We start from the raw sequence: 12277 nt of genomic DNA, 5'->3' as shown, positions 1-12277 counted from the left end.
CTATTTTGACACACATCTGCTGTCACCTGTCAGTCACACACAGGGTTGAGTTGGTGCCAGTATTGCAGAAAGATTGCTATCATTGGCTTCAGTTTAGTATTAAAAAGATGTAGTTTTGGTAATACTGAGCGTTGGTGTTGAAGTACCTCTTCAGCTACACTGAAGCTGTTTAAAGGGAAATGTCTCTATATAACAAATACTATATAATAATTAGTTTTTAATAATTCATTTTAGTATGTTTAATATAAAAATATACAATAATAATAATTAAAATACCATATAGTTATATTTTAATTAATTTAAATTAGTATTTTAATGCTACTTAATTCTGCAATTAAGTAAATTCTAGATTATTCTAAAAAATCTAAATTAGAGTGACAACAATAATTTATGACAATAATAATGTTTCGTATTTACAATTCTAAAATAATAATTAAATTACAATCTAAATAATTTGAATATTATATTATTAATAATATAATTTAGTATATTTATACTTAATTTTCATTCTGCAATTGTATTACTACTAATAATAAATTTTGCAATTAAAGCATTATTTTACATTAAGGAGACAGCAATAATTTTCCATTTTAATTTATTTGTTTAGTATTTTTACTAAACAAATAAAATAAAAAATAAAATAAATTAAATAAAAATAAAATAAATTAAATGTAAAAATTAAGAATTATTTTAAAAATATAATGAAAATAATTATAGCAAAATTAGTAATTACATTTAAATGATACATTTGATTAATATTATATTATATTATTAATAAAAATATTGCAGGTAGATCATTAATCTTAATTTGCCATTTTAAATTAGTATTTAGTATTTACTTATCTGACATAAAAATATAATTGAAATATAATTAATTTTATTAAAATATTATATTATATTAAATTATATTACCAATAATACTAATTAATTCTGAAACTATATTACTACTAATAAAAATGAATTGTGCAATTCTAGCATTAATCTGAAATAGGGTGACAACATTATTTAGCCATTTCAATATAGTATAATACAGCTGTGCTAAATGCATCCGCGGACAAAAAAGAGCCAGCAATATGTAGACATACAGTAAACTTCCAGAGTGCAGCGTTAATGAAGCAGATGGAGTCTAGCAAAGCAAACAACATGCTTCTACTAGCCACGATCAAGTGTTAACATTAGCTTTTACCCACATGTGTGTTACTCTATTTATGCTAGCGGCTCCTCACGTTCCATTGATTTACATGAAATTGCTCTCTGCCCCGAGCGACGTGCTCATTCTCTCTTTGAGCGCCGGCTGCTAATGATGACATTAACGTAGCTGGAAACCTTTTTTATTATAGCGGGGGCGTGAGAGCGCGTGGGACATCACCTGTGGAATATAGATGCGCTCCAAATGGAAGTCAGTTGAATAATTGCGTTGATTTATCTGTGTTCATCCAGGCAACAGAAGGGAGAATAAAGAAGGAAAAGACTAAAGCATGTGTGGTATTTCTTTTTTTGCACGGTACAAAAGCGATGACGTGCCGCCCGGAGGTGCACCTGGTGATTGAAAGCAAAGTGATTGACTCAGGCCTCCAGATCGCCTCGGTGCCTTTGACAGATAGCGTCAAATACTGCCTGTGAAGACCGAACGCCCTTGCGGTAGTTAACATCCAGAGAGGATTCGCGCTTATTGATAGCTACACAAAAGGTGCTGAGCACAATGTCTGGCGAAGCCTCAACAAGCAAATAAAAATTGCTTTACTGATCCCTCCAAAGGTGACAAAAAATGTCAGGCTTGCCAGAAGATTCATTTTTTGTCCTTTCAATTTATTCCAGTTAGAGTGTTTTTTCCCCCCTGCTTTTGTTCTTAGCTGATACTTGTGTGCTTTGAATGTTTTGAAAGCGCTAATGGAAATGGAAAATTGAAGTCATTAGAAATGACGTATTTCTGGTCAATTAAAAAGCACAATGTGGTAATTGTGAACATACAGCAGCGGCAATTTAAAATATATACGTTACGAGTCCTTGGGATCTTAGTCACTGACTGATGATGAAAAGGTTATGCTTTGCAAGTTCTCAAGAAGGCGTAAATGTATCTAGTGAAATAAATCACTTTCTTAATCAGTATGCTGTTTTCCAGCAAACATAAAGCATCTTTAAACCAAGATAAATCAGTAAGTAGTTTTCAGTGAATACATATTAAATTAATTTATATAGATAGGATATAGAATAAGGGTCATGTAGAATAAGGCATTAACATGTGTTTAATTACTACTAATAAATGGCTAATATTCTAGTAATGCATGCTAATAAGCAACTAGTTAAGAGACCTTAAAATAAAGTGTTACCCAAATGATTAACTCAACAGTCATGTAGTGGTATTGCATGACTTGGAATATAGTACACGACTCATATAATGCTTTAATGATGCTTTGTTTGTTATCTTCACTAACTTGCAAAAAAAATCCCTTTGATATCCCTTTTGTGCTCAGCAGAAGAAAGTCATATGGGTTCAAAAAAATGATAAAAATTATTTCTGAGTGAACCACTCTTTTAAATTCTATACCTTGTAATGTCGGCTAATATGCAGTTTTGTTTATCTTTTTTTTAAAGGGGGAAGTGGTGCGTTCAAGTGTCTGCTCAAGTGTCCGGTTTTACATAGATTGAATTAGTGTCTGTTGGCTGCATGTGACCAAAAATATCATTATGCTTGCACTTAAGCTTGACGAGTCTTCAGAAGATAAGAGTTTCTCACTGCTCAAAGGATTCCCTTCAGTGGGCTGAAATATGAGAGGAAACTTCAAATAGAAGAAGTGCAAGGTTGAATAATTGAAAATGATGAATGCATAATGCTTTTTAAGAAGAGCAGGATGAAGCCTATATATAAGATGAAGGTCTCTGGGATTGCGGCCGCGGCCACACCATACAGGACACTGCATCTGGAAGAAGTCGTTTCCTGGGACGTAATGCATGAAAAATAAGGAGCTTTTTTTAATGCATAACTAGTCCATGTTATATCTGTGCTAGATTAAAGCAGATGCGGCGACATGTATTAACATTAATGTGTGGCACTTCAGTTCTGCACCTGGTAATGACGTCCCACTGGAGTTGGGTTAGGATGGACCGGCCCAGTTGATTGTTGGCTGCTTGCAAGAGCATCATTAAAAGCAGTCCGTTCTCTCGCAGTGCTTTAGAATATAGTTTAGAATGGAAAATATTATGACTGTAAGGTAATAAATAATATTCTCTTATGTAGTCGCACAACAAAAAGAATCCTTTTTTTTTTTGGTTGTTGTTCAGATATCCCCTCAATGTCAGCATAGGCCTGTTTTCTTGTTTCATTATATTTTAACAAAACTTGAAAACTTGCTCTGCCTCAAAAACTCTTTTCAACTTTTCAGCCCAAAACTGTAAAAAGGATTGCGAGTGTTTCATGTTGATTTGATTTGCCTCCTAAGGTGCTTTTTTAAGTGTCAGGTAATATATAAGGTGCTTTATTTAACTTATGTACATATTTAAGTATTCTATTTTTAATATGCATGCATTATTGTTTTAATTTTGTATTTATTATTATAAAATGTCTGAATTTAACCCTACTGTGGGTAAAAGTTGTTTAGTGATAATAAAAGTCAAATGGATTGTAAATAGTGTTTCATGTTGACTTCATGCCAAATTTATATCTATTAAGGTGCCCTTAAAATACTTAATTTTACTTTAAAACTAAAAATGTATTTTATTTCATTTAAATTTATTTTTCTTTACATCATTATGCAATTATTTGTAATCTTTTTTTTTTTTTTTTTTTAGTTATTTATATTTTATACATTTGTTTTCCATATCATTTGGCTCAGAAAGGGCTTGTTTACTTGATTTTGTTTGTTGTGCCTCTCTGCCATGTTTAGTCAGATTTTTTTTCCCTAAATCTGTCTTTTAGTTCCGTGCGGAGGAGTTCTGACCATGCGCCGCGGGACCATTCTGTCTCCGGGTTACCCCGATCCCTATGACAACCATCTGAACTGCGTTTGGAAGGTCTTTGTGCCGGAGGGAACCGGAATCCAAGTGAGACATAACCCTTTTTTTTCTCTTTTTTTTTGTGTCTTCTGAAAAACACTGTGGATTATGATTAGTAGAAGTGTGTCTGATTACTTAACACTCGTCACAGGATTATAATGTTCTCAAGGGAATCCCATTATTATTAGTTTGTTTTATTATTGAACTTTACCACTCAAAAAAAAAAAAAAAAGGTTCTATATAGCACTAAGAGTGTTTCTTGGGTTCGTAATCATAGGGGAACCACTTTTGGTGCTGTATAGCACCAAATCTAGGTGCTTCAGTGGTTCTTCAGCGGTTCTTCACCGGTTCTTTGGCATGACTAAGGTGCTATATAACACCGCTACCATATACAGAACCTGTTAAGCTCCTGTATGGTTCTTCAGTGGTTCTTTGGGGTGATTCTGATTAAGGTGCTATATAGCACCACTGCCATTCAAAGAACCTGTTAAACCCCTTTAAAGGTTCTTTACGAGCCAAAGAACCACTGTTGGTGCTGTTTAGCACCATTTTTGTGGAAGAAATACAATGCAATATGGCACCTCTTATGGTTCTACATAGCACCATTTGACAAAGGTGCTATACAGCACCAAAAGTGGTTCCCCAATGATTACGAGCCAAGAACCACTTTTAGTGCTAAGTAGCACCATTTTTTTTTTTTTTAGAGTGAATATTACATTTTTGTCCTTCCTTACAACTTTTGAAGTTTAAGCAGGTAATACTGCATGTTATGGTTATGCAATATGTTATACAGGGGGGAAATATATATTAATATGTCAATGGTCAACCAATATGGGTTTTCTATGGCTGATACTGTATTTACTGTAATGTATAACAGTGCTTCTCATCTGGTTTTGCTTCAGGCACCTGCTTTTGCTTTACATTGGACATCAAACACAGTACCAGGATTGTTTATCGTTATACTGCTTAGGCCAAACAATATGCAAAATTATTAACATGATATAAACTGAATAGGAAAATTGTGTAAATACAAAAACAACAACATAAATGTGATTCATCATCCAAACACATGGAACAAACACTGGACCAAATGTTGATTTAGCATTAGTCATATCACCAAGTGATCTATATCACATCGCCAGATTTTACCATTTGATTGAATACACAGCTTTTGACGTCAACAACAGAAGAGATGAGAGGTGCTATTGCAGGCCTATTCATCATGTAGTCGTTCAGTTGTTTCTTTGAGCCAGTTAGCAAGAGCAGTATTTGATGTATTTTGCTATATTTTTATGTTTTTTTTTTCTTCTGTAGATTACAGTTGTGACTTTTTCCACCGAACACAACTGGGACTCTCTAGACTTTTACGATGGTGTCGACAGCAATGCTCCACGTCTAGGGAGCTATTCGGGTAAGATGGAAACCATCTGGTTTTCTCCCTAAATTTGATAATGTTTTCCAAATAACCCAAGCACACCATGTTGACTTCAATATATTCTGCAAATACAACTGTTGCGCACTCATCCTTGGTGTCATGTTTTTTTCTGCACACTCTAGTCAGTCTAAAAAACTGAATGTGGCGCATCTGTGAAATAAGAGTATTTTTGGTAACCTCATGCCGCCTGGCTTTCATCTAGAGATTTGTTTTGTCATCCAAAGCACATCAATATTTCAGCTGTCGTGAGATATCATGGATCAACAGTTTTATAAGCAGCAGGAGTGAACTCTAAGTGTAAACTCCAACTCCACGTTTCCCTGGTGAAGCTCTCGGAATAAGTTGGAGACGGAATGATTTGAGTGTAGTGCTGAAAACTCAAACGGTAGAGCCCTCAGAAGTTAAAGACAGATTTGAATTATTTGCTACTGTATCCTCTTAACCTTTATTTTATAATTTTTTTTATATGAACTTTTTTGCTATCTTTTTTTGCAATCTAATGTATTTTTTTTTTTTACATTATTTTATTAGGTTTTTTTTTTCTCATGTCTTTTCATATCTTTTATTTATTTATTTTTCACAGAGCCCTCAGAAGTGAAAGACAAATTTTAATAATTTGCCATTATATCCTTTGAATGGTTTGTGGATTTGTTTGCCGCAATATATTTTATTTTACAATATATACAATTTATTTTATTTTATTTTATTCTATAATGTATTATTTATTCATTTTATTTATTTTTCTTTTGTTATCTTTTTTTTTTACTTTTGGTTTAGACTTTCTGTAGACTTTTTTTTGCATTTCATTTAATTTTATTTTGTTTTTGTAATCTGTTGGTGGTTATGTATATATTTGTTTGCTTGTTTTAGTTTTTACATTATTTTCCTCCACTTTTTCTTATATTTTCATCTTTTTTTTTTTCACAGAGCTCTCAGAAGTGAAAGACAGATTTAAATGATTTGCCACTATATCCTTTCAATGGTTTTATTTTATTTTTGTTTTTATTTATTTATTATGTATATAATTTTTTATTTTATTTATTTGTCATTGTCATATATTTTGGTTCAGAAAAAGGTTGTTTCCTTCAGAAAGGGTTTGTTTAGGGGTTGTGTGTGCCATGTTTACTATCTGTCTATCGGAAAGGCCTTTTTTCCTCTTGGTATAGACTTTTACAGACTTTTTGTTTTCTCTTTAAAGTAGGAGACAGAATGATATCAGTGTAGCGCCAGTGACTCAGATGGAAAGAGCCCTCAGAAGTGAAAGACAGGTTTTAATTATTTGCCAGCGTATCTCCTTAACCGGGCGCAAGCGTCGCGCCAGCCACACAAAGCAAAATAAATATGCGCTGACCTTAGCTTGTGCCATCCCTCTCAGACAAAGCATTAAGTATTGTTGACAGTTTAATCTGCTCGGAGGACAAATTAAAGATTAAAGGAAGTTATGGGATGGAGATGCCTCGTGCATAAAGAAGGTGAAATGTCCGCGGACAAAATATGCTTGGATGATCTTCATGTGGGAAATATGGGACCACCTCGGTCTAAATTCCCCTGCGGTTAAGGCTGCAAGTGTAATGCCTGCCTCTATTCGTCACAACCTCTTTAGCACTGAACGTCAGCGGCCGCTCGACGAATAGCCCATCATCCAGATTCCAGAGTGGCTACAGAGCATCGCTGTGCTTGATGGAGGTCACCGCAGGTTCACAAAACTGCAATAGGTCTGATCTGTCTTGTTGTGTGCCCAGCTGTAATTTCGCAATGATTTGGTGGACGGCGGCAAGGTGTGACCCAAATTTAGCAGCGATGTCACTTCATCTGTCGACCCTGTGACTCAAAAAAGCTGTGACATTCATGACAGAGTTGAATGACATCCGTAGAAGCCTTGTGAAGGAATGTCACAATCCCAGCTGGATCGACTGCAGGGAGCTGTAGCAAACAATTCGCTCTTATGCCTGTCATGCAAACAATAATTATTTTCTAATGCTAATTCCTCTAGGGACCACGATTCCACCCCTGCTGAACACCACGTCCAACAACCTGTTCCTCACCTTTCAGACTGATATGAGCATTTCTGGAGCTGGATTTCACCTGGAATATACAGGTATGGTGGCTGTGCAGTAAGAACACAAAGCAGGCTTTCCTATGGAAGCTTATTTCTGCCTCAGAATATAAAATGAATTTTTATCTCACTATTCTGATTTTATCTCAATCCTGAGTTTAAATCAAACAATTCTGTTTTGTTTTTTCCTCGCAATTCATAATTTTTTCCTTGTTCTTCTGAGAACGAATTCTAAATTGTGAGAAAAAAAATCTGAATTTTGAGAAATGAGGAAAAGGTAAAAACTGTGAGACAAGCTCAGAATTATGAGATATATACTCAGATAAACTCATAATTCTGAGAAAGTAATATTATGTGAGATATATAAAATAATAATTGCAAGAAAATATCGGAATTGTGAGAGGTAAACTTGGAAAACTGGAAGCTTAATTTATTTTTTGTATCTCACAGATCTGAATTCACAATTCTGAGACTCTATATGTGAGATAAAAAGTTGCAATTATCTTTTTTTTTTTATTATTATCTTTTATTCTGTGGCAGAAAAAAAAGCATCCATAGTTCTCACAATTCTGTATGAATTGAAATTATTATAATTATCACAAAATCATTTATTATTCTTAAGTACAATTGTATTAATACAATAGTATATTTATCTCATAATTTTTTGTAATTAGATCTAATACTAAAACAATTGTATTATTGTTATTATTAATAATATGAAATGTTTACCATTATATATCGCAGGTCAAATTGCAATCCCAATATGTGCCAAAATAATTATAATATATAAGTGAAGTGAAGTGACATACTGCCAAGTTTGGTGACCCATACTCGGAATTCATGCTCTGCATTTAACCCATCCAACGTGCACACACACAGCAGTGAACACACACACACACACACCGTGAACACACACCCGGAGCAGTGGGCAGCCATTTATGCTGCGGCGCCCGGGGAGCAGTTGGGGGTTCGGTGCCTTGCTCAAGGGCACCTCAGTCGTGGTATTGAGGGTGGAGAGAGCGCTGGACATTCACTCCCCCCACCTACAATCCCTGCCGGCACGAGACTCGAACCCGCAACCTTTGGATTACGAGGCCGACTCTCTAACCATTAGGCCACGACTTCCCTAAATATATATAAAATATAATATATATTTTTGACAGACTAAACTGTTAAGTAATTTAATAAAAAAACAATTCAAATAAAACACTTGTAAAAGTAGTATTTATTTTATACATATATAAACATAAACATTATATATATTAATTGTTTTCCTGCATGCCGTATGACCATTAACCAACAAATGAGAACTGTAAGCGTGTGAATGTGGTTTTAAATGATTGAAATGTTAACTTAAAACCTGAGGGTGTACTTCAAGGAAATATTTGATGTCAAAGTTTGGGAGCCTTGCCACAGGCGACCGCAAATGAATTGAATTTAACCACAAATCACGCAACATTTGTTATGACTCATTTCTCTCACGGGGCTCCTTTGCATCTCGCAGTGTAAACGCAAATCAATTTCCATTTGTGTTGGGGAACAGTCACATTCTGACAAATGAAGAGAGTTTCCTGTGTCCTAAGCAATAGGTTTGGACTCCTGCCCAGAACCTCAAACCCCCAGCAATGGTGTGAAAGTGGGCGACCGCTACTTCGTGGGTGATGTTGTCTCGTTCCACTGTGAACAAGGATACACTCTAAAGGTGGGCGATTTCATATCATAATATGGCAGTGATAGCTTAGCGCTCTCAGCTTCAAATGCACAGAGACATTTGCACTTCTAAAAAGCTTTTTGGCTGCTCATTTTGACATTTCGCCATTGTTGCTTGCATAATTGGCAGTGCGTTAAACAGGTGACTTATTTTCAGAACATCTTTCAGAAGAGTGACATTCAATCAAATGGCGTTTGTTCAATTACGAGCACTTTTATGTCTGAGAGGGTGATTTTTAGTTGAACTTTAGTTTTTCTTTTTGAAGGGTGCATTAAAATGTCTTTTTTCCTATGACTTTTATTTGTTTTTGCTACTTCCCAAATGATTTTTGTACTCTTGTACCAGACCCAGACTTTTAATCTTAAAATATCAAAATGCGAAATACCAAAAAGCAGCATAAAATATTGATATTTTTTTAAAATTATGATAATCTAAACAATTCAGCATTTCAGTATTTTTTTGTTTATGGGAAAACGATTATGACTCTGTTAGTGCTCTCCCTTGTTTTTTTTTGTTTTGTTTTTTTGTTTTTTTTCCCAGAGGTTAACTGTGTCATTGAAAAGCTTGAGATACAATATGATGCATGTGATATGTGAAAAAGGTGCATTTGTGATACATGTCATTTCCATTCTGTAATTTTGTGAAATTATGTAAGACGTGTGGAAACATTATTTGTGTGTTTCAGGGTGCATGTGCTTAGCATGTTCAAAATGAAATTATGCAAAAATGTGAAAATAAATACTATTTTGTGGTGTTTATCTGGAATGCGTGAAGTACTAGCTATCAAATTAGCCTCCGCATGTTCAAAATGTCCTTTTTGTAGCTACTTTTTGTCAAATTATGCAACAAGTGTGAACGTGAATAATATTTAGTTGTGTATGTAGAATGCATGAAATGCTAGCTATGAAATTAGCCTTAGCATATTCAAAATGTATTTTTTGTTGCTGCTTTTTGTAAAATTACGCAAAAAAGTGTGAAAGTATTATTTGAGTGTATTTGTAATGCATGCAACAATAGCTATGAAATAAGCCTTAGAATGCATGAAATGCTAGCAGTGAGTAGTCATTTGTATAGCTGAAATTAGCAATTTGCAAAAAGATTGTGTATATATATATACAGGTCCTTTTCAAAAAATTAGCATATTGTGATAAAGTTCATTATTTTCTGTAATGTACTGATAAACATTAGACTTTCATATATTTTAGATTCATTACAACACAACTGAAGTAGTTCAAGCCTTTTATTGTTTTAATATTGATGATTTTGGCATACAGCTCATGAAAACCCCAAATTCCTATCTCAAAAAATTAGCATATTTCATCCGACCAATAAAAGAAAAGTGTTTTTAATACAAAAAAAGTCAACCTTCAAATAATTATGTTCAGTTATGCACTCAATACTTGGTCGGGAATCCTTTTGCAGAAATGACTGCTTCAATGAGGCGTGGCATGGAGGCAATCAGCCTGTGGCACTGCTGAGGTGTTATGGAGGCCCAGGATGCTTCGATAGCGGCCTTAAGCTCATCCAGAGTGTTGGGTCTTGCATCTCGCAACTTTCTCTTCACAATATCCCACAGATTCTCTATGGGGTTCAGGTCAGGAGAGTTGGCAGGCCAATTGAGCACAGAAAAAACCATGGTAAGTAAACCATTTACCAGTGGTTTTGGCACTGTGAGCAGGTGCCAGGTCGTGCTGAAAAATGAAATCTTCATCTCCATAAAGCTTTTCAGCAGATGGAAGCATGAAGTGCTCCAAAATCTCCTGATAGCTAGCTGCATTGACCCTGCCCTTGATAAAACACAGTGGACCAACACCAGCATCACTGACTGTGGGTACTTGACACTGGACTTCAGGCATTTTGGCATTTCCCTCTCCCCAGTCTTCCTCCAGACTCTGGCACCTTGATTTCCGAATGACATGCAAAATTTGCTTTCATCCAAAAAAAGTACTTTAGACCACTGAGCAACAGTCCAGTGCTGCTTCTCTGTAGGCTTAACCTGGGGAATGCGGCACCTGTAGCCCATTTCCTGCACACGCCTGTACACGGTGGCTCTAGATGTTTCTACTCCAGACTCAGTCCACTGCTTCCGCAGGTCCCCCAAGGTCTGGAATCGGTCCTTCTCCACAATCTTCCTCAGGGTCCGGTCACCTCTTCTCGTTGTGCTGCGTTTTCTGCCACACTTTTTCCTTCCCACAGACTTCCCACTGAGGTGCCTTGATACAGCACTCTGGGAACAGCCTATTCGTTCAGAAATTTCTTTCTATGTCTTACCCTCTTGCTTGAGGGTGTCAATGATGGCCTTCTGGACAGCAGTCAGGTCGGCAGTCTTACCCATGATTGCGGTTTTGAGTAATGAACCAGGCTGGGAGTTTTTAAAAGCCTCAGGAATCTTTTGCAGGTGTTTAGAGTTAATTAGTTGATTCAGATGATTAGGTTAATAGCTCGTTTAGAGAACCTTTTCATGATATGCTAATTTTTTGAGATAGGAATTTTTGGTTTTCATGAGCTGTATGCCAAAATCATCAATATTAAAACAATAAAAGGCTTGAACTACTTCAGTTGTGTTGTAATGAATCTAAAATATATGAAAGTCTAATGTTTATCAGTACATTACAGAAAATAATTAACTTTATCACAATATGCTAATTTTTTGAAAAGGACCTGTATATATAACATTTATATGATATGATTTAATTGTGTGTGCATTTAGAATGCATGAAACAACAGCGGTTCAATCCTAAGTCTTATGTACACAGTACAATTTCTGTCACTGCAATTTTGAATAATAATGCAAAATATATGAAAATCTTATTTCATTGTGTACATTTCGAATGCATAAAATCGTGCTATACGACATTAGCTGCAGCATGTTTAAAATGTCATTTTCACTGCATGTGTTCATTATATTTCAGGTAAGAAAAATGAGATGTCTTATGATCCATGTATACTGAATATACAGTTGGACGTTAATAGACAAACTAGCAAAAGTTTGTTTAAAAAAAAAAATGAAGAAAAGTACAAAGGTGTCCATAGCTGAAGAAGCACCTTAAAGTTCAGCGTTTGATTTTCTGTTCCTCTGTGC

The 12277-nt window shown here is 35.1% G+C and overlaps 1 protein-coding gene across 1 annotated transcript in view; it reads left to right on the top strand.

Annotated features, from left to right (window-relative positions):
* The window catches only part of csmd3a (CUB and Sushi multiple domains 3a), a gene marked incomplete at both ends in the record, with an annotated part of 275340 nt that overhangs the window by 162429 nt on the left and 100634 nt on the right, over positions 1 to 12277 (top strand). Inside the window, 4 exons of the mRNA XM_079429665.1 lie at positions 3917 to 4041; positions 5308 to 5404; positions 7422 to 7526; positions 9068 to 9186. Coding sequence (XP_079285791.1) covers positions 3917 to 4041; positions 5308 to 5404; positions 7422 to 7526; positions 9068 to 9186 — 446 coding nt within the window. The remainder of the gene's footprint in view (positions 1 to 3916; positions 4042 to 5307; positions 5405 to 7421; positions 7527 to 9067; positions 9187 to 12277) is intronic.

Source organism: Barbus barbus, assembly GCF_936440315.1.
Source record: "Barbus barbus genome assembly, chromosome: 12".
Lineage (NCBI taxonomy): Eukaryota > Metazoa > Chordata > Actinopteri > Cypriniformes > Cyprinidae > Barbus > Barbus barbus.
The sequence above is the reverse complement of the archived record's forward strand: the minus strand, read 5'-3'. Positions and strand labels throughout refer to the sequence as shown.